Source organism: Macrotis lagotis, chromosome 8 (genome assembly GCF_037893015.1).
Source record: "Macrotis lagotis isolate mMagLag1 chromosome 8, bilby.v1.9.chrom.fasta, whole genome shotgun sequence".
Taxonomy (NCBI): domain Eukaryota; kingdom Metazoa; phylum Chordata; class Mammalia; order Peramelemorphia; family Peramelidae; genus Macrotis; species Macrotis lagotis.
Genome location: NC_133665.1, coordinates 176,673,680 through 176,697,293, shown reverse-complemented (window position 1 = coordinate 176,697,293; position 23,614 = coordinate 176,673,680). Strand labels below are relative to the sequence as shown.

The 23,614-nt window shown below is 46.0% G+C and overlaps 1 protein-coding gene across 6 annotated transcripts in view; it reads left to right on the top strand.

Moving 5' to 3' along the window:
* FLNB (filamin B) overlaps positions 1-19,925 on the top strand; it is a 148,356-nt gene extending 128,431 nt beyond the window's left edge. For all 6 annotated transcript variants that reach the window (XM_074198884.1, XM_074198883.1, XM_074198882.1 and 3 more), the window contains 7 exons: positions 267-404; positions 485-600; positions 4,092-4,224; positions 6,625-6,801; positions 13,001-13,219; positions 13,497-13,700; positions 18,045-19,925. In XM_074198884.1, the coding sequence (XP_074054985.1) occupies positions 267-404; positions 485-600; positions 4,092-4,224; positions 6,625-6,801; positions 13,001-13,219; positions 13,497-13,700; positions 18,045-18,232 (1,175 nt within the window). In that variant the 3' untranslated portion in view covers positions 18,233-19,925. The remainder of the gene's footprint in view (positions 1-266; positions 405-484; positions 601-4,091; positions 4,225-6,624; positions 6,802-13,000; positions 13,220-13,496; positions 13,701-18,044) is intronic.
* Positions 19,926-23,614: the final 3,689 nt, after the last annotated feature.

Genomic DNA, 23,614 nt, shown 5'->3' with positions numbered 1-23,614 from the left:
TTGTATTTCTTGAATATTTATTGCACACAGTAGAGAACAGCTGTGTAAGTCATTGAAGCTGTCTGCCGGGCAAATCTACAAAACTGTCAGTAAGCAGAGCTGCCCATCCCCTTTAGGGGAGGACATTTCCATTCTGGGAGTTCTCTGGCATTGATGGAATCATATGCTCAGGGCAGAAAGCAGGCTGGGGTGGGGAAGTGATCCCTGTAGAAAGACCACTTGGGCTTCCTTTGAGCCCTAACCATGTTTGTGTTGGCTCTTCCTAGCTGAGTTTAGCATCTGGACCAGAGAAGCAGGGGCCGGGGGCCTCTCGATTGCTGTTGAAGGACCAAGTAAAGCAGAAATTACCTTTGATGACCATAAGAACGGGTCGTGTGGTGTATCCTATATTGCTCAAGAGCCTGGTAGGTACCCAAGGCAAGCAGGAGACTGGGAAAAGACGCTCCTATGGCTCTCTAGACTAACCAGCCTTCTTGTCTCTTAGGCAACTACGAGGTGTCCATCAAGTTCAATGACGAGCACATTCCAGACAGTCCCTACTTGGTTCCAGTCATCGCCCCCTCTGACGATGCCCGCAGACTCACTGTTATGAGCCTTCAGGTGAGACATAAGGAAACATCTGGCTGCTTGACCACACTCTAACTCATTGGACCCTTGTTCTTCAGACCCTCTGTCTTTCCCAGACCAAGGGACCTGTCCATGGGAGCAGGCGTCCCAGTGATCAGTGGCTATTTTTGTTTTTCCTCCAATTATAAAATAGGTCCAGCGATAAGTATTCCTCTGGCCTTGAGGACCAGCAAAACTGAGAAAATCAAGACCATAATAGGATCATAGAATCACTGTTTTCACCCTGGATAGTCTCAGAAGTTATTTTGTCCAACCCCCCCCTCCCCAATTTTTACAGTTGAAGAACCTATGGCCCGGAGAACTTCAGTGCCTACACAGCTAGTCTGTCTTGAAGGCAGCACTTGGGTCTGTCTCGACATCCCCTCGCTGCCTCTTGATGTTTTTGTGGTTTTCAAAGAGCTCACCTCACAGCAGCCCTGTGTGGAAGGCAGGGGGTAGAAGTTTGCATTATCGAAATCATAGTCATTGAGAAACTGAGGCTCATCTTATTCATTTGTTCACATTTTATTCATCCAGAAACTGAAGGTCAGAGAGTTTGTAGCTTGTCTATGATCACATGGGTTTAAATTCGGACTTTTTTTTGGCAAGGCAATGGGGTTAAGTGGCTTGCCCAAGGCCACACAGCTAGGTAATTATTAAGCGTCTGAGGCCGGATTGGAACTCAGGTACTCCTGACTCCAGGGCCGGCGCTTTATCCACTGCGCCACCTAGCCACCCCTATGGGCCAACCTTTGACGTGAATCTGGGGTTACAAATGCAGGAAAATAAGATGGCGCTTATAGCAGTTTTTGACCTCCAATTACAAGGGCTGCTTCCACTCTGGTTGGATTTTCCAGACTGAAACTAGTGCCTTTATAGGACAGAGGCCCTAGAAAACCATACATAACTAATAGGTTGGGTCCTGGGACACTAGTGCTTCTTCTGGGAAGTTAATTCTTGTCCCTTGTGCTAAAAGAAAAGAGAATCCAGGTAATCCCTTCCTGGCTTATCCCCAAGATATTGAGCCAAAAGCCAGTCAAAGCCTTTCAGTTGATGGCATTGTATTTATCTCAGGACACTCTGGATCAATTTGAACCTTAGAAGAAAGAATGGAAAACCCATGGGGGAGTCCCTCTAGTTAACAAGGCCATTCTAATAGATTCATTTCTGAATTTCCATTCCAAATCTTGAGGTTTTTTTTTTCCTGCCCTTCTAAGTCTTTCTTGTGAAGACTTGTGTCATCCTTGGCCTCAATCCCAAGTTTGAATTTAATCACCAACCAATGATAAGGTGCGATAGTTTCAGGCTGATGAGATTGCTTGTAATTCCCTGAATTCCTTCCCCCTGGCACCCCCCCACCCAGTCAGGAAGGCCTCCCCTCCCAATCCCCCGGAAGAAGAACAAGGTTTCTGATTAGTTATTGTGGTTTTGATGTTTTTCTTGTGTTTCATTTAAAGACTTCTTGACAGGAATTCCTGTCTCTGCCAACCGAACAAAGCCTTTAGAGGGAGATAAGGCACTAATCTGCCGAGGACACAAGAGATTGTCTCCAATGTGTCTCAAGCCTTCTGGGCTGTTTATCTCCCTCTTCAGGTTTTAGGGGTCAACAGACAGGTTCACAAAGCGTAAGTGGCATGCCCTTCCTGTGCACCCTTGGCCAGAAGTATGTGTTTGGCCATCAGCGTGTGATCTTCCTAAGCCAACTCTGCACTATTGTATTCCTGTGAAACATTACTTTGGAAAATGGGGGGGGGGTGTCTCAGTACTGGCCCATGTTCTCTCAAGGCCATCTGTGGAATGGGCCACACATTTTTTATAGTAAATATGTGTGACAACATCTGGTATGCATTACGAAAAGTGGTCAGAGTCCTGGTGCTCCTTTTGAGACTTCTCAAATGGCAAATTTTGCAAATTTTTGATGACCCCTTAAGCTCATTGGCCTCCACCAAGGCAGAACACAGCCCACCCACCTTCTCATCCTTCATGAATGCTCTTCATATGCTCTGTATGGGATCTAACCAGTACTCTAGAAGCCTTTCTCTGGATCCCCAGAAAAAACTGACTTGGGATTTGTTATCATGTTATTTAAATAACCCTGAGTTCCCAATGGACCACATCGTCCAGACCTGGCGAAGCTTCAAGTATGGTCCTGGCATGAGTCTGTGCCTATTGATAGAGGACCAATCTACATCCTGTCCAGGGGATACTGAGACCCCAGAGGTGGCCACTGCATCATATGGTCATTCATAGACTAGAGCCAGTATCTAGGAAGGGAAAGGGACTCGATGACCAGGGAGTTCCTTAAATTCCAGTTGTTTTTGAGTTTGTTGTGTTTGCAGAGGACTGTCCTCACATTAGAAGTACATTCTACAGCTCTGATCAGTGAACTTAGGGGAGCCTACATGTCTGAGATGTGTGTTGTTGGCTCATACTAGCAACAACTCGTTTCTCTGTAATTGTGTATTCTTAAGCAGTTCATAAGCAAGTGGATAAAGAAAAATCAGATGTTGTCAAGGGAGGCACTAGTGGAGGAGAGAAAGAATCTAGCCCTAGCGTCAGAGGTTCTGGTGTCAGCTTCTGCCTCTGGGTCCTTGGAGTGGTCATTTAGTTCCCTTGAGCCTCATTTCTTTCATCGTAAAATGATGGAGCTCAATTCTCTGACCATTGAGATTTTTCCATTTCTAGAGCTGTGAGGTTAGTATCCAGATAAGGACAGTGTCCCCAAAACTAAGCAGAGGAAAATATGACTGCCCAAATCAGAGAAAAATGGGTGTTACTTCACTTGAAGTCACCTGTCACTAAGGGCCACTCTTTTTTTTTTGTTTTTGTTTTTGCAAGGCAGTGGGGTTAAGTGGTTTGCCCAAGGCCACACAGCTAGGTAATTATTAAGTGCCTGAGGCCAGATTTGAACTCAGGTCTTCCTGACTCCAGGGCTCTATCCACTCTGCCACCTAGCCACCCTATTAAAGGCCACTCTTAAACAATGTTCCTGAAACTGAGACTAAAGAAATCTACCTTAACAAGGGTGTTTTGCTCAGATCCCTAGATTGAACCTCCATGGGCTAATGGGCCTTTCCCATGACTCCCTTGAGGAATGTGCCAGAAGCGTGTTGGGTCCATTCTCTTGCTGCCATTTTAACCCATATCAAATTAAGGACCATGGGCAGTGTGACTGCTGGGAGACCCTGAGGTCTCCATAGGAAGGACATAAGTTCTGGAACCATCTCCTCCATGGGGTGGGTCAAGGGTGAGGACCAAGTTAGTGGTCACTTTCAAAGTTGCCATTACTTGGGCCTTAACTTTGATTCTTATCTGAGCTCCCTTCTACTGTCAGTAGCTGTTGAATAAAGAAAGACACGGCCTATTGGGGTGTGAATCTGTGTGCATCCTGCTGTCCTTGATTTCCATTTGGAGTTGCTCCAAATAATTTAGAGAACACCCCTCCCCCAGCAAGTAATAACGCACCTGATGTCTTAAATACTCAGGAATCTGGATTAAAAGTTAACCAACCCGCGTCCTTCGCTATAAGGTTGAATGGGGCCAAAGGCAAGATTGATGCAAAAGTCCATAGCCCCTCAGGTGCTGTTGAAGAATGCCACGTTTCTGAACTGGAGCCAGGTAAGAAAAGTGGACCTGAGGCCTGCATCCTTCCCTGGAGAGGGAGAAGAACAATATGACAGCATGATGGGTGGGGGTGGGGAAGGCCGCTCACTGCCAAAGGCCCAGTGTAAAGTTTCGGGTGGAAGCCACAAAGCCCAGTTGGTCCTCCAGGTGGGAGTGCAGGGGCCAGACCCATTACACAAGTCTCAGGTTGCTCACCTATCCAACTTTTGCCTCTGTTTAACATAGTCTTGCAGATTGATTTTTGTTGTTGGCCTTATGACCACTGTAAAGATGATGTAAAACTTTACTTGATTCACTTGGGAGAAGAGTGGACAGGTTCACACCCTTGGAGGACCTTTTTAGTAAAAGAGCCAGAGTGGTGTAATGGTTAGGGTGACTCAAAGCCAGGAAGAACTAGGGTTAACTCCTACCTCTAGCATCTCTGGGCTGGGTGGCCCCAGAGAGACTGTTGACTTCTCAGTGCCATAGGACACTCTCCGAAGACTTAGAGATACTTACGTTTTGTTTTGTTTTTTTCATTTCATTTCATTTTTTTTTCAATTACATGCAAAGATGGTTGTCAGCATTCATCTTTTGGAAAACTTTTGCGTTCCACATTTTTCTACCTCCCCCTGCCTATAGCAGCAAATGATCTATTATATGTTGTACATGTTTAACATATTTCTAGGTTTGTCATGTTGTGAAAGAGGAATCTGGAACTAGAAAGGGAAAAGTAAAGAGAAAGAAAGGAAAATATAAAAGTTTTTCAAAATGTGTTTTGCTCTGCATTCATATTCCATAGTTTTTTCCTCTGGATGTGGATGGCATTGTCCATTACAGGTCTCCAGATGTTACTTTTAACCCAAGAGATCCCAAATCCAGTCCCTACCCCTGCGTTTTGTCTACAAAGCTGAATAAATGGGAGTTTTACTCAACTCTGTAGAGTCATAAAACAGCCCTCCCCACCAAGCTAGTATGTGGGTGACTTGGGGTGCTATCCTGGGATAGCAGTCTATGGTGGTGTTGAACTTTATGATGAAGTCCCTCCAGGTAGAGTTCTCCAGGTGGGTGGTTCTCTTCCTTCTGCTTCAGCCAATTGGAATTGTTAGCTGAGGCCCAGAAACTGAGCAGGTGTTTTCCCCGAGACCCTATACTCCCCCAGATGGACTCTACTATGTCACGCTGAAGACAAACCCTGATGTCTCCTCTAGGCTTGGATAGGCCCTGTGCCAGGATTGAGCCTGGTTCTCTTGAACTGGAGAGATACCAGCTTGGCCTGAGATAGGGCGGTTGTTCTGAGGACCACATGCCTACCTGCTAACAACCTGTGCAATCAGTGATTTTAATTTTATTTTTTTGTTCTTGAAAATATCCACTAGAGAGTGTCTAATCTGCATGTAAATGGGAAAAAAAAACCTGATAGAATTGTAGACTTTTCAAAGTAATATTTTAAATCCAGTATCAGAGCTCCCTTTGGTCAAATATCCAAGGTGACAAACCTTGGGAAGAATGACCATTGCATTGGAAGTTGATTGTGAACCTTTGAGAGTCTCTCTCTTTTGGAATTCAGATATGACTTGTGTCTCTTGCTAAGTGGGTGGCCTTGGCCAAGTCACTTTTCAGGTCCTCTTTGGGTCTTGGAGTCCACTTTTACCAAAAGTAGAAATTAGCCTAAATGATTTCCAAGATCCCTTCCAGTTCTTAATCTGGGATCCCTATGCTCTTCATTTTGGCAACAGGGTTAGGGACTAGATCTTTGGTTTTATTGGTTTAAGAAACTTGCAGATGAGGAAGTTCTCTCTACCAGTGCAGCTTGGCATCTGTTCTGCAAAATGCCTAGCACACCAGCAGATTAAGTGACTTAGCCATGACCCCGTAACCAGGGCATGTTGCAGGTGAGACTCAACTCCCGGTCTTTCTGGTTTCAAGGCCAGTTCTCATGATCCTCATTTCACAGACCACAAAATCGGAGCCCAGAGAAGTTGTGATTTGCCCAAAATCTCCCAGTTAGTGAATGGTAGAGTTGAGATCCAAAGAGAGCCTGGCCTTTTGATGACCATGCACTACAGGAAGGCACAATCTTAATAATCCAGAAGAAGGTTGAGAATTTTCATCTTCTTTCAGTACTCCCTAGTTTATGATACCTGGACCCCTTTCAGGGCCTTCCCAATCCAAGGAAAGCACCTGGAGACAGACCAGGACTGCTTCATATCTTTTGTTTTTACATCCTAGCCCTTGGTATAAAGCTTTATAGAACTCAGATTGGGTAGTGCTCTCCAAAAGATTAGAAGTCGATAATTGTCTTAATACCATATTGACAAGCTGAACCAAAATCATCTTTCCTTTGACCTTCAGGGCTTGAGGAAGCTGCGCCAGCGAAAAACTTAATCTCCTGCCCTTCTTCTTCATTCATAGATAAATATGCTGTTCGTTTCATTCCCCATGAGAATGGCGTCCACACCATCGATGTCAAGTTTAACGGAAGCCATGTTGTTGGGAGCCCTTTTAAAGTTCGTGTTGGGGATCCAGGACAAGCGGGGAACCCAGCTCTTGTCTCTGCTTATGGAGCTGGTCTGGAAGGGGGCACCACAGGTAACTGCCTAGCGATACTTGGATCACCAGTGGGGCATGGATGTGGCTACATAGGGTACTCTCTTTTAATACTAACCTGCTTTCCAGATCATTCTTGGTGGTTCTGCCTAGTAGCAGAAGAGACTTTGGAACTTAAAAGGATGGTGGAAATACCTTTTTAAAAAAGCTTTTATAACACTGAACTTTGAACCTCTAAACTCAATTAGTGATGATTTGCAATGAAATAAATTTCAGCTCATAAAGCATCACAGCCCTAGTGCAGCCACTTCTAATTCTTTTTGATGCTGATTTCAGGAAGAACCTTGTGCTCTTTGGACCTCAGTTTCCCCTTGCCGCTGCCTCTGTCACAGGCTTGGCTTGCAGAATTTCATGTATCAGTCAACCATGAGATCCACATGGGCTTATGGATTGCTTCTATAAGCTCCTACTTGTGGGTGGTTGATGCTCGGCTTCATTCCCCTGTGCTATGTTATAGAGATATTGATGGAGATGATAGAGATACAGAGATATGGTCACTGAGCCACATAGCTGTCCACATAGATGTCCACTGTCCGCATAGATGAAATATATGTCAATATATTTCACTCACATATGATATGATGTATCAATTATTATCTATCATATTATCAGTTATTAATATTATGTATATTGCTGTTCTACAGTATAGCATTTCTCTTTTTTTCCTTTATTTTCCTTTTTTTTAAAATTTAAAGCAATGGTGTTAAGTGGCTTGCCCAAGGCCACACAGCTAAGTGTGTGAGGTCAGATTTGAACTCAGGTCCTCCTGACTCCAGGGCCAGTGCTCTATCCATTGCATCACCTAGCTGCCCCCATAATACTTCTTCTATAAGGCATACTGGGATATTTCAGGCTCGTATTTTCAAGCTCTCTGACAGTATGACTGACTATGGGCATGTATAGGAAATAGCATTATTTCTTTAACATATGTTATTGAATATTAATATTAAAGAAATAATGCTACTTCCTACACTTATAAATGCATAGATAAATATACATCTATATAATCATATCAAAATATATCTAAACATATAAATGTGAATCCATATTATATGAAAGAAATAGCAGTACCTGAACCCCACATAAGTAAAAGCTCTCTGGAAGAGGGGTCCTCAATGAGAAGAGCATAAAGACAAAGTTGGAGAACCACTGTTCTATGAGGAGAGTCTGGATTTGATGGGTTTCCTAAGAAACTTCTCCTATTCCTTACTTCTGGTTTTTGCCCTTTGACCCCCAAAGATAAGAGAATCATAGATCTTGTATAGGAATGGAACTTGGAGACCCCCAGATCCAATCTCTTCATTTTATAGATGAGAAATGACTGGCCCTGGATCACATGGCTAGTAAGTGTCTGGGGCTGGATTTGAACCGGGGTCTTCTTGGTCCCCAGGCTGGAGCCTATCTACCATGCCGCTTAGCTGCCTGAAGAAAGGGGTAGCAGAAAAGAGGCTGTTTGGTGATAGCTGTGTGAGCCTGGGTGAGGGTCAGGACTCTGTGCCTTGCCTCCCCTGGTGGGACCTTCACACCTCAGTCGGGTATGAAGAATGGGAACAGGAGTCCCCATTCTTTTTAGCAATGGGGGCTGGGTATTGGTGACAATCCGCCATTTCTGAGGCTGCTCAGGAGCCTGGCCGATGTGTGGAAGGGGGCTCAACCCTAGGTCTGACAACCCAATGGCTAATCTGGGGCTTCTCCTGGACAGTTTATCTTCATGTTTCTTTTCAACACCTGGAAAGGGAAGGAGTTCAAACCTCTACAGGTGAACTACGGGTCATGAGGGGACACAGATACTAGGTGACCAAGGAGTGCTACCTGCCTGGAGGAGTGACTGGCTGCCCACTGGAGGTCTGGCTGAATGTGGAGAATCTGGTTGTCCCCTGACTGCCTCAGGGCTGCGCCTTCTCTCTGGGATCAGCAGTGGAAGGAAAAGGATTCCATGTCTGACCAGAGAATGAGGAGCCGATCTCCCTCGGGCCTGCTCTGGCATGGGTGGAGATGTCTTCAGCCCACCCTGGCTCCCAACTTTAGCCAGGTTGGATGGCCTCCTGTTGGAACAAGGCCCTATTGATGGCTCCTGGAAGGCAATCCATCGGTGTGAGATGGCCAAGGGAGAGCCTGCTGCTGGCTCCTGCCTCCCATCTCTGAGTACACAGAGGGGTCTGGGCCTGGGCCTGGGCCTAGAATAACCCAGACAGGGTCTCCATGCACTGAAGACTCCTGCCCTGCTCCTTGGGCCTCAGCCTGGGGCTGCAGCAGTGGCGCTGCGCCCAGGGAGCTGGCCCCAGCCAAGTGTGACTGTGCCACGCCGTATCCTGCCTGCTTCTCCCCACCTTGCAGTTTCTTCTTTCTTCTTCCTGATGGGGGTCTCACGTCCTCTCACTTGGGGCTCAGGCTCCAGACTGAGCTCAGAGGGCTGCAAAGAAGGAACTGTCTCTGCGGGGTCTTTGGAGGAAGCCCATAGTGAGCTTGAGTGAGATCTGGGATAAATGAGCCCCTTGTCATGGGTCTCGTCATCCCTCCCCACCATTCCCTGGGCCTTTTCCAGCTCTGTTCTGATATGGCCCAGCTGGGTGGTGGACAGGATGAGGATGCAGCTCAGAGGTCTCTCACAGTCCAAGAGCTCACTTGGCCACAGGTATCCCCAGCTTTGGAGCAGGGACTGTCTGGGGAGACGGTGGGCCCCAAGAGGGACACCTTGGCTGGCTATACCCTTTTGCTCTTTCTCTTGTCTCCACCTGCTGCCCCACTCTCCTACCCGATTGTTTTTCCTTCTCTTGTTCAGTCTGTGTGACCCTCAGCCACAGGCCTGTGGCTGGAAAAGTCGATTCCTTGGCCTTTCTGATCTGGCCACCCAGGCTGGGCTCAGTGGCCCCGGCTCAGATGCCCCTGTAGCATCTTGTGCTACAGATGAACCATCAGCTGGCATCCCAGCTTTTCCCCCAGTGGGCAGAAATGCCACAGCCCTGGGAAGAGCTGGGTGAGGATCCATGGATGTGGGCTCTGGGTTTTCAAGTCAGAAGACTCTTAAATTTACTGGGGCTCAGTTTCCTTCTCTACAACCTGGGGCCAATTGCACTTGCAGGGCCCACTTCCCAGTGAGAAGAGGGTTTGGGGTAGCTCACAGTGCTCTGGAGCAGCTGCGCTTTGGTGCTTTGTCCCATCCCCATTCTTTCACCTGAGCAGCTCGGCCGAGGACCATGGTGGGCATCCAGAGCTCCCATGACAGGCCCAGGTTCCCAGAGCCCGGCCGTGTCTCAGGTAGGACGTGGACTCTGGCCTTCCTGAGTCTGCAGCCAGCTCTCCATGCTGCCGGCTTGGGTGACATCCTCAAAAGTAATTCTCTTTGGCCAACCATACATATGGTTGGGGGCTGTGCTTTTTAGCAACCTGGCCTCTACGGGGCAAGTCCCTAATCTCTCTGGGCTGGTTGGGCCTGGTGGTGTGGAGTTCCCATCCAGCCCTGGAACTTTGGAGCCCGGATCTTTCCCTGTGTGAACTCGGACGAGTCTCAAACTTTTTTCATTCCTCGAAGGAGGGGTCTGGACCAGTCACTTCTAGCCCTTTGGCTAGATTCCTTAACTCTGCTGTGCCCCCTGGGGAACAGTTCTGTGAAAATGTGACGTCTCTGGGAGCAGCAAGATGGCACAGTGTATAGAACACCAGTCCTGGGGTCAGAAAGGACCTGAGTTCAAATCCAGCCTCAGACACTTAATAATGACCTAGCTGTGTGGCCTTGGGCAAGTCACTGAACCCCATTGCCTTGGAAAAACTAAAAAAGAAAAAAAAAAGAAAAAAGAAAAAAGTGAAGTCTCCAGCCTTCATCAGGATCATAATAATTGAGACTTCTTCACCATCCTATCTGCTTGCTCCTTTGAGTCTCTTTCCCTTGTGATGGATAAAGGCAGAGATGGCCCCATCTTACAGCTGGGGACACTAAGGTTCAGAGCCCATCTCGATGTGGCCCAGGCTTCAGGACCAGACAGTCTCAGAGTTGAAGGGACCTTGGCAGCCATCCGGCCCAGCTTGAATCCCCTGCCTGGCCTCTCAGAATGACCTCCAGCACCTGTTCCCAAGGCTGCCCATTCATTGCTCTCTCCTGGCCTGCCCTTGGTGGCCCTTCTTCCTTGGGACAATCCTTCAAATATTTGCTCATGTTTACCAGCAAACTCTTATCCAAGCTGAATGTTGTCAGTAGCTTCCACCACAGCTGGTGGCCTGGACTTGAGGCCCTGCCCCATTTATGCGAACCTCCCCTGGACACGCTCCAGCTTATCGCTGTCCTTCCTGAATGTGTCGCCCAAAACTGAACATAATCCCAGCAGGCTGACCGGTGTTGAGGACAGCGGGCCCATTGCCTTCCTTCTCCTAGACCGGGGCTTCTCGCCATGTGATCTAGGTGGCCTTAGCTTAGTTTCCTTGGCTGAGCTGTCACACCGGGAACTCAATGAGCCCACAGTTCCCTTAAACCACCCCCATATTGTTTTCAGGTGAATCTGCTGAGCCCCACCTCCCCACCAGCTCTCCTATCCCTAGGGCCTCTCCTCAGAATTCTCTTTAAGAGAGCAGAAACCTTCATCTTGCTTTGGAGTTCCAGATTTGTCACATAGAATACTGAATTTCAGGCAAGATTTTGGATGGGAGGAACAGAGGATCCATTTTGGTTGGGACTGTGGGATGTGTGTGTGTGTGGTGGGGGGTCTGTTGGCATTTATATTATGAAACATCATTTATACTGAAAGCCAACAGGTCTAGTCTCTGTGGCTCCTGAATCTTCTGTTGCTGGGATTTTTTTTGGGGGGGGTATTCTTTCCTCTTTCTCTTTGTCCTGCCCCCCCCCCCCCCAGACGCACTGCGATGGAAGGAGTCTGGCCGAGGACTTTGGCACCTTCTTCCTCTCCTGTTGCTAATTCACTTCAGCCTTGCTTGAAAACATCTGTCCCGTTTCTGCCATACTTTTCCTGGAAACATGCCCCTTCCCCCTGACCCTTGGGACCTCCCCCCCCCTTATTCACCCAATGACCATTGGCCCTGGCAGCTGCGTCTGCTATCCCAGCCACACCGATTAGTGAACTGTGACAAGACCAGATTGAGCGGTTGGGGCCTGGAGCTGAGACCCCAGATGCTAGGGGAGCTGTTGAAGGCTTTGGGGAACATCTGGATTCTGTCTTTGGATATTGCTGATTTAGGCTCCTTTGTTTTAGTGACAGCCAAGAGTAATTCGTTCCCCCGGAGTCACGGCTATAATTAAACCAAAAATACTATTTTCAGCAGCTGGATCCTTTTTTTTTTCCCCCAGAAAGGGCCCAGAGTCCCCTGACAGAAACAGGTTGTGAGTGGGATGGATCCCTTTGCTTATTTATTTCATCCTGGGTCAGGATAACTCCCTTTGGATGCACAGCCTTCATTTGGAGCCAGCTCCACAACTGAGGCACAGATGCTATTCAGAAATACATCCCAGAAAACCTACATTCCAGTCCTTTTTCTACAACTACCTCCGTTTCCTCACCTCTAAAAAAAGAGAGAGACCTCTGAGGTCTATTCCAGCTCTGAAGCTACATGCCTGTAAAGACGGTGGCTGGGTGTTGGTTTGGGCTGTAGAAGCCAACCTGATGATTTCTCTCTTGGTCTGCAGTAAGCTTATTTGCTTTGTTGGAGAACCAATTAAGGAGCATCCCTGACCATTAATTAGGCAGACTTGGGAAATGATGGGGAGGCCTCAGCCAAAAAGCCTTAAGGCAGAGCTTTGAAGGTAAAGTCTGCCCCTCTCCTGAACCCTCTGGCTTGAGAGTGGAGACTATCTCAGAGCAGGTTCCAAATCCTGTTTCTGGTGTTTTCCGCCTGTGGGTCCAACTTACATGTTGCCCCCTGGGCTTCAGCCTCTTCAACTGTCAAATGAAAGGGTTGGATTTGAGTATTTGATCTTTGCTATGACCCTAGGAGATTGGGGTTGCTATTATCCCCATTTTACAGATGAGAAAATTAAGGCAAACCCAGGTGAAGTGACTTGTCCAAGGTTGCACAGCTTCTCAGTGTCTGAGACCAGATTTGAACCTAGGTGTCTGTGACTCCAAGTCCAATACTCTCTCTCTAGTATAGTGCCCTCCTGTCCATGAAGTATGACACCATTAGATTAATATGCCCATTTTCTTGGGCAAAAAGTAACTGAAAATCTTTCTTTCAGGTGTGCAGTCCGAGTTTTTCATCAATACCACCAGAGCTGGCCCAGGGACACTGTCTGTTACAATAGAAGGTCCGTCCAAGGTCAAAATGGACTGCCAGGAGACTCCAGAAGGTTACAAAGTCATGTATACACCGATGGCTCCAGGGAATTATCTGATCGGTGTGAAATATGGTGGACCCAACCATATTGCAGGCAGCCCTTTCAAGGCCAAAGTGACAGGTAAGATGGGATTCCCTGGGGAGAGTGGCTAGGGATAGAGACAGTGGACGCAGTGGGGCCGTCAAGATCTGAGGGGTGGAACCGAGCCCAATCATCAATGGGCTTAGAAAAGTTGCTTTACAGATGTGATCTTGGTCTCCGCTTATGACCAAAACCTCCCCAAAGCTCATTAAAGAGGGATTTGGGAATCTGAGTCCTGGACAGGGAGATTAAAGACCGACTAGGCCCATCCCAGCAAGTTGTAGCCAGGAAGGGGTTGAAGTTCTGTTTCCCCTAGGTCAACGCCTCGTCAGCCCAGGCTCTGCCAATGAGACTTCCTCCATCCTGGTTGAATCGGTGACCAGATCCTCCACGGAAACCTGCTACAGTGCCGTTCCCAAAGCTTCTTCAGATGCCAGCAAGGTGACTTCCAAGGGAGCGGGGCTTGTGAAAGCCTTCGTGGGTCAGAAGAGCACCTTTCTGGTTGACTGCAGCAAGGCGGGTAAGTGAAGCCTGGCAGGTTTGAGGGGTGGGCAAGGTGAAATGTTTCTGTCCAAAAGGAAACCACTTGAAACTGGGCCTGACCCTAGAAAAATGAACTTGACCAGTAACCAGAATGGCAGAGCCCTTTTTAATTTAATCTTTTAAAAATAATTTTTGGGGCAGCTAGGTGGCACAGTGGATAGAACACTGGCCCTGGAGTCAGGAGGACCTGAGTTCAAATCCAGCCTCAGACACTTAATAATAATGACCTAGCTGTGTGGCCTTGGACAAGCCACTTAACCCCATTGCCTTACAAAAACTGAAAAAAAATAATAATTTTTATTGACATTTTCTGATTCCTAACATCAATTATCCCAATTATGCCTCTTCAGCCCCACTGGCGAATACATTGCAAAAGCCCAAACATGTAGACTGTGTTGCACTTGTGGACCTCCCACCTCCACAGCGGCTTAGATTGGGATCTCCTTATTCAAATTCTGACTGGTCTTACAATTTTGTTATAACATTTCTGGGTGTGTCATTGTTCTTTCCATTTACATTGTTGTAATTCTTGTATTTGCTGCTGTATGCCAAGGCTCTGCTCACGTCCTCTGCATTAGTTCAAGGAGATCTTTCCAGGCTTTTTTGAATTCATCACACACATCATTTTGTATAGCACATTCATGCGCCACAATTGGTTTAGCCATTCCCCTGTTGCATCAACTTTGTTTCTAATTTTTAGCTATCATAAAATTGCTAACTAGTATTCTTGAGTATATGTACACTTCTCAGTGGCTCCCTTGGGATATAAATCCAGCAGTGGAATCTCTGGTCGCAAGGGTATAGACATTTTAGTTACTTTAATTGCATCATCCCAAATTGCTTTCCAGTGGTCGCACCATTTCACAACTCCACCAGCAATGTATTAGTGTGGTTATCATTTCTCAAATCTTTCAACCTAGACTGTGGCCAGTTTTCAGAGGTGAAACCTCTCTTAATTTGTACTTCTCTTCTTGGTGATTTGGAACATTCTTTCAGGAAGCTATTAATACTGTTGAGAATTGTTTGTTCACATCCTTTGCCTGTTTTATCTATTGCCCATCTATCTATTATCTTAGTTTTATCTATCTATCTTTATTTATTTATTTGTTTGTTTATTTATTTATTGTTTATAAATCTTGGATAACAAACCCTTATCAAAGAAATTTAATGCAAAAAATTTTTTCCCCATTCAACCACTTCCCTTCTTATCCTAAGTGCATTAATTTTATCTGTGCAGAGGCATTTTAGTTTCAAGTAATCAAATACATCAATTTTAATGTTGTGCTTGCCTGCCTCTCTCTCTCTCTCTCTCTCTCTCTCTCTCTCTCTCTCTCTCTCTCTGTCTCTCATTTGATTAAGACTTTATCTCCTCTCCATAGCTGAAATAGGTATTTGATCTATTTCCAGTTTAGTCTTTTTTTTTTTTTGCAAGACAGTGGGGTTAAGTGGCTTGCCCAAGGCCACACAGCTAGATAATTATTAAGTGTCTGAGACCGGATTTGAACCCAGGTACTCCTGACTCCAGGGCCGGTGCTTTATCCACTGCATCACCTAGCTGCCCCCAGTATAGTCTTAATATAGTTTAATATTAAGGGCTCTTATCTATTTAGAATATATTGTGGAATATGCCCAACTTTATTTGAACACTCATTTCTGCTTTCTGGGCAGCTAGGGTTGCCCATGATAAAACACTGGACTTGGTGAATTTAGGAAGTCTTAAGTTCAAGTCCCATCACTGACAGGTAAAAGCTGTGTGACCCTGAACATGTCAGTGACCTCTCTGAGCCCCAGTTTCATCATTAAATGGGGATAATAATAAGTCCTTACCTCACACAATTGCAAGAGTCAAATGAGATCACATTGGTAAGGCAAATTGCATGCCTTAAAGTATTATATAAATATTAGTGTTTCTTTTGAGCATTTTCGTTGCCAGTCTGAGCCTATGCCATCTGTGGGTGACAGGATATCATTCAAATTTGTGGTGTCTGAGTTTGTGAGATGTCTTCTTCATCAGTGGCATGGAATGTGCTCCTCAGGACTTAGAATGCTAGGTCAGAGTGCTAGGATCCCATCACCTGGGACCAGAACCCACGGGTTCTTGTTCCTCACCCAGAGATCAGAACCGAACAGTGAGGGGTTGAGGAAGCCACAGCTTGGGGAAGTAAGAAAACGTGAATGTAATTACATTTCCATTTGAGTTTGCAGCCTGAGCCTTCCCAGCCTCGTTATTATTTTTAAAAAATCAATAAAAAATTGTATGCAGTTAATTTTATAACAGCAAAGCCAATTTAATATACATTTATAATTATCTACACTTAAAGGAATTTTTTCGTACGATATTTATGTCCATGGCAATTAATGTAGTGATGCCCTTTAAGTTTCTTTGCCTCTGCCTATCTGTCTTGGCACATGTCTATATTTTTCTTTCCCTGTTCAATCTGGGAATGTTTTTCTGACTCCATTATCTTGCTTCTTGGGACTTAGTAGGGTCAATTTTTTTCCTATTTTGGTAATGCAACATAACACTGTTTATTTGGCTCTTCACCAGCTGTTAGCATTTAAGCTTTGTCTCAGTTTGTTGTCATTGCTGTATTGGCGCTATGCCTCTTTGACCCCTAGTCTGAAAGTGGGGTACAGCGGTATGTAGAACAACATGAAGATACCAACACTTCCAAAACACTGAAGGCTATGGGGGCTAAATGCTACTCTGGTTCAGTGCGTAACCTGGGGACCCATGTTATTCTAACCCCATTCCCCTCTCTAATGCATGGAGAAACCATTGCCCCCCCTCCAAAAAAAACAAAATAAATTCTGGGTCCTTGACTCTTTGTATGACTGGGGTTCAAGTTCAGAGCTAATATCTTCCATTTGCTATTGATCCATATTTGTTATATGAAATGTTCCTTGAGGCCAGGCCCATCATTAATACTCTCTTTCAGTTAGTACCCCACCTTTTCTTGCATGGACAAAGAGAGCTTTCACAAATATCACTAAAGGAAACTCTCCCAACTATTAAGCACTTTATTACTCCTGTGACTCAATTTGGTTGTGGGAGGAAGGTGGGAGTGCCCTCGCAGTCCTGGCTCAACCCATAGAAGTCACACAGGACTCTTAGTCTTAGACCCAAATTTCCTGGATGTCACTAGCCATTGTTCTAGCTATTCCCTGCCATGAAAGTCTCCATTGGTTATTAGGCCTTCCCAGGCAATTCCATTCATTCCAGTCATCTCTTCTTGGTCTGCCATTGGTTCCATCTTTGCCCTTTTGGGAAAGCTAATGATTGAAATAATCTTACTGCTTTTCAACCCTCTAGTTGATCTGCTATCTCAAAGGGGTTGGATGCAAATCACCCATCTATCGACCCATTTTATTTATACAATTTTCTTTCACTTTACCTTGGGGCTGTTTTTTGATTGAAGCTGCATTTTTCTTGAGTTTTCATGTACCAGTACTTACTGTTATTTCTCATCTGCATTCCCTCTCAACTACTTGTCATCCCTCAGTCATAAATTTTGACAACACTATATCTGGGTGAGTTGAATATGATCTGCTTCTGTTGGCATCCTGTGATTTCTATAGTTATAAATTCTGTCTCTTAAGGTGAATAATTCTAGGAAATTTTCTTATGATTTCCTGAAAAAGAGGTGGGTCAGAATATCTTTTATGGGCACATTTTTGATAGAGGTCAATAATTCTTGGCTTATTCTCTGAGTTTCTAGTCTCTACTTCCTTCACTTTTGCTTTTTTAAACTTATCAAATTTTCTTCCGGTTACAATGGTATCTATGAATCATCCTCTATCCCTCCTTCCTTTCATAGCCATAACCCTAGAAAAGGCAGTCTACCACCACTGCCTCTACTTCCTCTCTTTTTAATCACTTCCCCACCCCTTATTATCTGGCTTTCAGACCCCACAGTCAACTGAAAAATAGTTTCTGCAACATTGCCAACACAACAATACTCTGAGGTTATATTTCCAAGGGGCGTGATTATTTTTGTGACCCTTTCTTATATTCTCAGGTTACCTTCCAAAAAGATTCTATCAATATAAATATGAGTAGGCCAGTTTCTTGGCGACCCTACTAGGAAAGTTGATTTTATTTTTTTAGCGTTTTGAAATTTTCAATATTTTTTCACTTCTATGTAAAGAATTCTCAACCTTCATTTTTATAATGTTTTCTCCTTTCCACCCTTCTGAACTTCCCCCACCCTAAGATAACAAGTAATCTGCTCTAGGTTCCAGCAGTTACTTCTACATATTTTATATTTGCACATGACTCTTGACTCCACTGTAATTTAACCTCGATTCTTTTGTGTTTTAGGTTCCAATATGTTACTGATTGGTGTTCACGGCCCTACCACACCTTGTGAAGAAGTGTCCATGAAACATGTAGGAAACCAGCAATATAATGTGACTTATGTGGTCAAGGAGAGGGGAGATTATGTTTTGGCAGTCAAGTGGGGCGAGGAGCACATTCCTGGAAGTCCCTTCCATATCACAGTACCTTAAAGCGGATCCTAACAAAATGCTTTATTTGTAACGTTGATTTTTATACAGAGTTTATGGGCCTTTTGTGGAAATGAAATGTAGTCTTGAAAAATGCAGCTCCTACTTAAGTATCTCCAGAAGTAAATGCTAAACTTTTTATACCTTTTTAGGAGACTTTTCAAAATCTCAAAGCTTAGAAATTTCAAATATCAATGTTCATCTCTGTACACTCAGTTGCCTTGATACCTCTCAGTCCTGTCCTTCACAAACAACATTTAAACATCATGTGTGTTGGCTTGCACACTGATTTCTCTACAGATGTTTGAGGTCATGGACATTTACCAAAACTGGAATTTCTTTTTTTAGAAAATGAGATCGGGTGGGTGGCTAGGTGGTGCAGTGGATAAAGCGCCAGCCCTGCAGTCAGGAGGACCTGAGTTCAAATCCGGCCTCAGACACTTAATCATTACCTAGCCGTGTGGTCTTGGGCAAGCCACTTAACCCCATTGCCTTGCAAAAGCCTAAAAAAAAAATTGAGATTGGGGATCCTGAAACTACTGGTTTTTCTCTTGGACTGTTAAAGACCATGCTTCCCAAGGGGAAAGGTGTTTTTGTTTTTGTTTTGTTTTTCCTAATGAAAAGGAAATGGGGTTCAACTTGGTACATAAGTGATATTAATTTTCGTGCCTTATGGGATGAAAAGGGCTGCTAAGTTATTGACCCCTGTTTCAACACTAACAAACACATTCTACCGGGTTTCCTGTGGTTCTTCTCTCGTGTATCTGTTAAACTGTTAGCAGTTTAACTGGTAGCCTTCCCATGCCTTTGCTCCTTTCTCCTGGAAACCTAAATGCCGTATTTACTTTTAGGTTCCATTGATCAGTGGGAAGATACCGCAGACTTAGGCAGCATTCTCTTTGCCAAATCTAACCCAAAGAGTCTTCCTTCTTTGCATTTATTCCACTTATACGTCAGGATCATTCCTAGCCCTTTGTCCAACACATAAAATTCAAATGACAGCCAAGTGTGAAGAGGCCAGATTCAGACCTTTGAGGCCTGTCACCATAGAGAGAGGAAAACTAAAATGGGAAACTTTTTTTGAGGGGGGGAGTCATTTTTATAGTGTTTCTTAGTGACTTCATCATGCTGCTTCCCTCTTAGCACCCCCAGAGAGTGCTGGCCAAAAACTGGATGTCCACTTCTTGGTCCAGTGTGATCTGCCCTCCTGGGACCACTTTTGCAATATGTCACCCCATGCCTGTGAAAAACTTGAAAAGATGTTTTTCCCCACCCCAATCCCAGATTCCTTCCCCCCAACCTTTAGGGGATGGTTTGATACCACAGATACCAAATATTTAGCTTAGGCCACCTGAGTAAACTTGTCGATGAGCTTCATTCAACTGACTGGGGAAATAAACAGTGGAAGAAGATGCCCAAGATGCGTACTTGAGTCTGATCCCCTGGCCAAGGCTCTGTCATCACCAGGGTTGACTGGCTGGGAGAGTGGATGTAGGTAACAACCCAGCCTGAGGGAGACTGGGGGACCCCATTGCTTTATTTGTGTACCGTGCCTTAATGTGAAACGCTCACAACTTTGTAAACTAGCAAACGGAAGAGAAAATGGCACCAAAACGCAGGATTGTAAAATTGTATCTTATAACTTATTAAAATAAAATCTTTGCTCCCTAAAAAAATCCAATTGCAGTGCTGGTGAATTTTGTCTTTGTGAAAACAGTTCTGAAAGTTGGATATCGCTTAAAAAAACCACAGGGCCTCTAACCAAGCCCCTTCCCTGTTTGAAATGTCTGGAGGTCTGGAGACCTGCAGGGGAGGAGACGGAAGAAGAGGTAAAGCTGCTGATACATCAATTCTGTCATCCTGACTTTAGTTACAATAGGAGAAAGACCCCCTACCCCCCCCCCCCCCCGTGTGGTTTTGGGGCCATTTAGAGAATCTGGCCAGATGGGACTTAAGAGACCATCATGTCTAATATCCTTTTACAGATGAGGAAACTGGGGCTCAGTGAACTAGCAGAGGGTCCAAAGTGGATTTGAATCCTGGTTCCTGGACTCCTGTAACACAGGCCCAGGAGATTAAATGAGTCGGGATCACCTAGGTAGGAAGAGACAGAGTTGTACCCAGGATTTGGTTCTGGGACCTCAGATTTCCAGAGTCTGCACATTTTCTGGCAATCAACGAACAATGCCAGGGGTCTGCCGACCCTCGAGGAGCTCCCTTTTTAATGAGGAGGACAGCACAGTGTCACAACAGCTGTACTTTTACCAGATCTCTAGAGAAGAGATAGAAGCCCGAATAGGAAACCCCTGGTTACGTGGCTTCCAGTGGGACCAGGATCTGCACAGCCTTCCCATGTAAATATGATCTGCATTTCCCCGAACACCAATCCATACTTGTGGAGGCAGAGAGTGTAATGGACGGAGGGGTTGGCTCGGGGCAGGAAGCCTCCAACTCCAGGCTGGCCTCAGATCCTTCCCAGTTGGGCAGGTTTATCTCAGTTTCCCCCATTTGTCCTAAGGGGGAAATTACAGCCCCTGCCACCCAGGGGCTGGGGAGGTGGTTGTAAATCCTGCCTTCATACTGACTTCCCTTAAGATACAAACGGCTGAGAAGGCGGCCCCTGAGAATTGCCCTGCTTATGGGAGCCCGGGTTTCGGCCTTTTAGAAACTGCAGACCTTTCACAACATGGTTCATCTGGATCTATGTTTAACGTGGTTCTACGTGAGGAACCCATAGTAGCTTGCCTTCTCTGGGGGGGAGGGAAGGGAAGAGGGGAAAAATGTGACACTCAAAACTTTGCAAAAACATGGATTGTTGAAAGAAAACTCCCATCGCATGTTGTCGGAAAAATACTCTCAAAAAAAAATAAAAATAGATAAGGTAGGAAAAGAAAAAAGAGTGAAGGAGGCAGGAGGGTGAGGTGAGGGCCAGAAGGAAGAGTTTGTGCCTGAAAAAGGCCCATTTCCTCTCTGGCCTGGGGTGGATTCCTTCTAGGGCTGCAGACTTTGACTTCTAGCCAAGGCCTGGGGGATGGAGCATCCCTGCTATCAGAAGCTGCGGCCTGGGTCAGTGACCTCCCCGAGCAAACCTCCCCCAGGAGCTGGGCCAACAAGCTGAGGGTCCTCAGGAGAACCACCCACTTCTTCCAACTGTCTGCCCAAGGCCGCTTCCTCCTCCCCTCTCAAATATGGAAGCAGGAGTGGAATAAAGACAAGAAAGGGTTCTTTCCGGGTCCCTCAGAGGAGATACTGCTGGCCCGGGGCCCCCCCTCTCCTCCCAGATTACTGAAGTGACAGAAGAGGGGGTCACACTTGGGGGGTGAAAGTGGGATTCAAGACCAGAGGGGAGGAGATGATGGTGCAGGCCTCATCTCCCGAGTCTTGCCTTTGGAAGAACCTTCCTGAGGCATCTTGGCTGGAGGTCAGTGACGACTGCAGCTGGGATTGATTTACCCTCTGAGAACTGAGGGGAAAGTTGGGGAAGGGGAGCTGCCTCCAGGCTACACTTTAAGAGCCCTTGATGGGGGCAGCTAGGTGGAGCAGTGGACAGAGCACCGGCCCTGGAGTCAGGAGGACCTGAGTTCAAATCCAGCCTCAGACACTTACGACTAGCTGTGTGACCTTGGGCAAGTCACTTAACCCCATTGCCTTAAATAAATTGAGGCTGGAAATCTAGCTGTTATTTTTGTGGCTGATTGGAAACTCAAGTTTTGCCACAAACACCAGTGGGTAAATCACTTAATCTTTCTCAGCCTCAGTTTCCTCAACTGTAAAATGAGAATCATGGCATTTTCCCCCAGGTTGGTTGTGAAAATCAAATACTATACATGAAGTGTGCTGAAGGTCCCTTCCAGCAGATCAGCTGTGGCCCTGCCACCTCCCCCTTCCTGCCCTACTGTGTGCTCCCTTCTCGGGCAGGTGGTCAACCTGAACTTCCCCTTGCTCTTCCCTGTCCCTCACCCCAAGATTCATGCCCTTCTCTCCTCTACCCTCCCCCACAGTTAACAAAACCACCTTCTCTTTGTTTTGTGTAAGCACCTGGAGTTTCCTAGATAAACCAGAGGCTCCTTGGAACCAGAAACTTTGGGTTTTTAGCTTTTTACTCCCAAGGTCTGGTATGGATTAGGTGCTTAATAAATGTTTGATTTCAGAGCTGGAAGAGACCCTAGGTCCTCTAGTCCTCTGACCCTGGAACCAGTGTTCTTTCCATTGTACCGCTCTGCCTCCCAGTTCCCTGGTCATGGGCCTTCTCCAGGGTCCTGCATTCTTCATTGCCAACAATTAAAAAATGCTAAGATGAATTCTCCATCGGGCAAAGGTTGGTCACCTATTTATCCACCTAGGAGAAGGCCAAGGGAGCTGGGAGGGGGGCACCTCGGCCTAATTACTCTGGGTTGCCAGGGGAGCTGGCAGATGTTGATATAAACAGTCCGGAGGCAGGAGGAAACGGCTCCTCTGAAACCTGAGCCTGGAGCCAGAGGCAAACACCAGGTGTTCTTTCTGCTCTGTGTCTTTTGCTCCCTTTTTTCATCAAGCCCTCATGGATGGCATCACCAGCTTGCCCTGTTGGCACTTTGTGGGCCTTGGGACAAGCGCCAGCTGCGGCTGTTGACCAAAGGGCACCCGTTGTTTGGATCTCCCTCCAGGGAGTGGTCATTGTTCCCTAAGGAACGCTGCCTTCCGAAGGACACTGAAGGCGACGTTGTTCCTGCGGCCCTCGGCTCCTTTCTTAGAAAGCCACTGGCTTCCCCATTTGGGGAGGCTGCGGTGGGGCAGGGGGCAGGGGGGAGGGGAGTACAAGAACTTTAAACTATTTTTAATCTCATCCCTAGGAAAATGTGACCCAGCCCTGAAACGCTGACCAGGAAGCCTCTGTTAATTGCCTTCAGTAAAAAGTTAATATATACAGAACAAGGTCTTTTCCAACACGATGTTTGGTACCGAGGTGTTACTTAAAGTCTGACAGTGATAACTGGTCATTGGTGCCAGCTGCCTCCTGTAGTCTCCGTTCTGCCGGGAAGGGCCTCCCAGCTGCAAGGTTGAACCTCATTAGGCTCATTCAGTGAAGCAGAGAACCCTTCTCTGGGACCAAAACTACCAATCTTGTCCCAAATCTCTAAGCGTGTCCTGGTCAAATGTGGAAGACGTTCACTCAGATTCATTTCAACGTAACATCATTTATTCAGTATCAACTAGGGACTTAACCCAGGGCTCTTAAACTGAACTTTTACAGTGGATAGAGCACCAGCCCTGGAGTCAGGAGGACCTGAGTTCAAATCGAACCTCAGACACTTAATAATGACTTAGCTGTGTGGCCTTGGGCAAGTCACTTAACCCCATTGCCTTGCAAAAATCAATATATATATACACACACACGCACATATA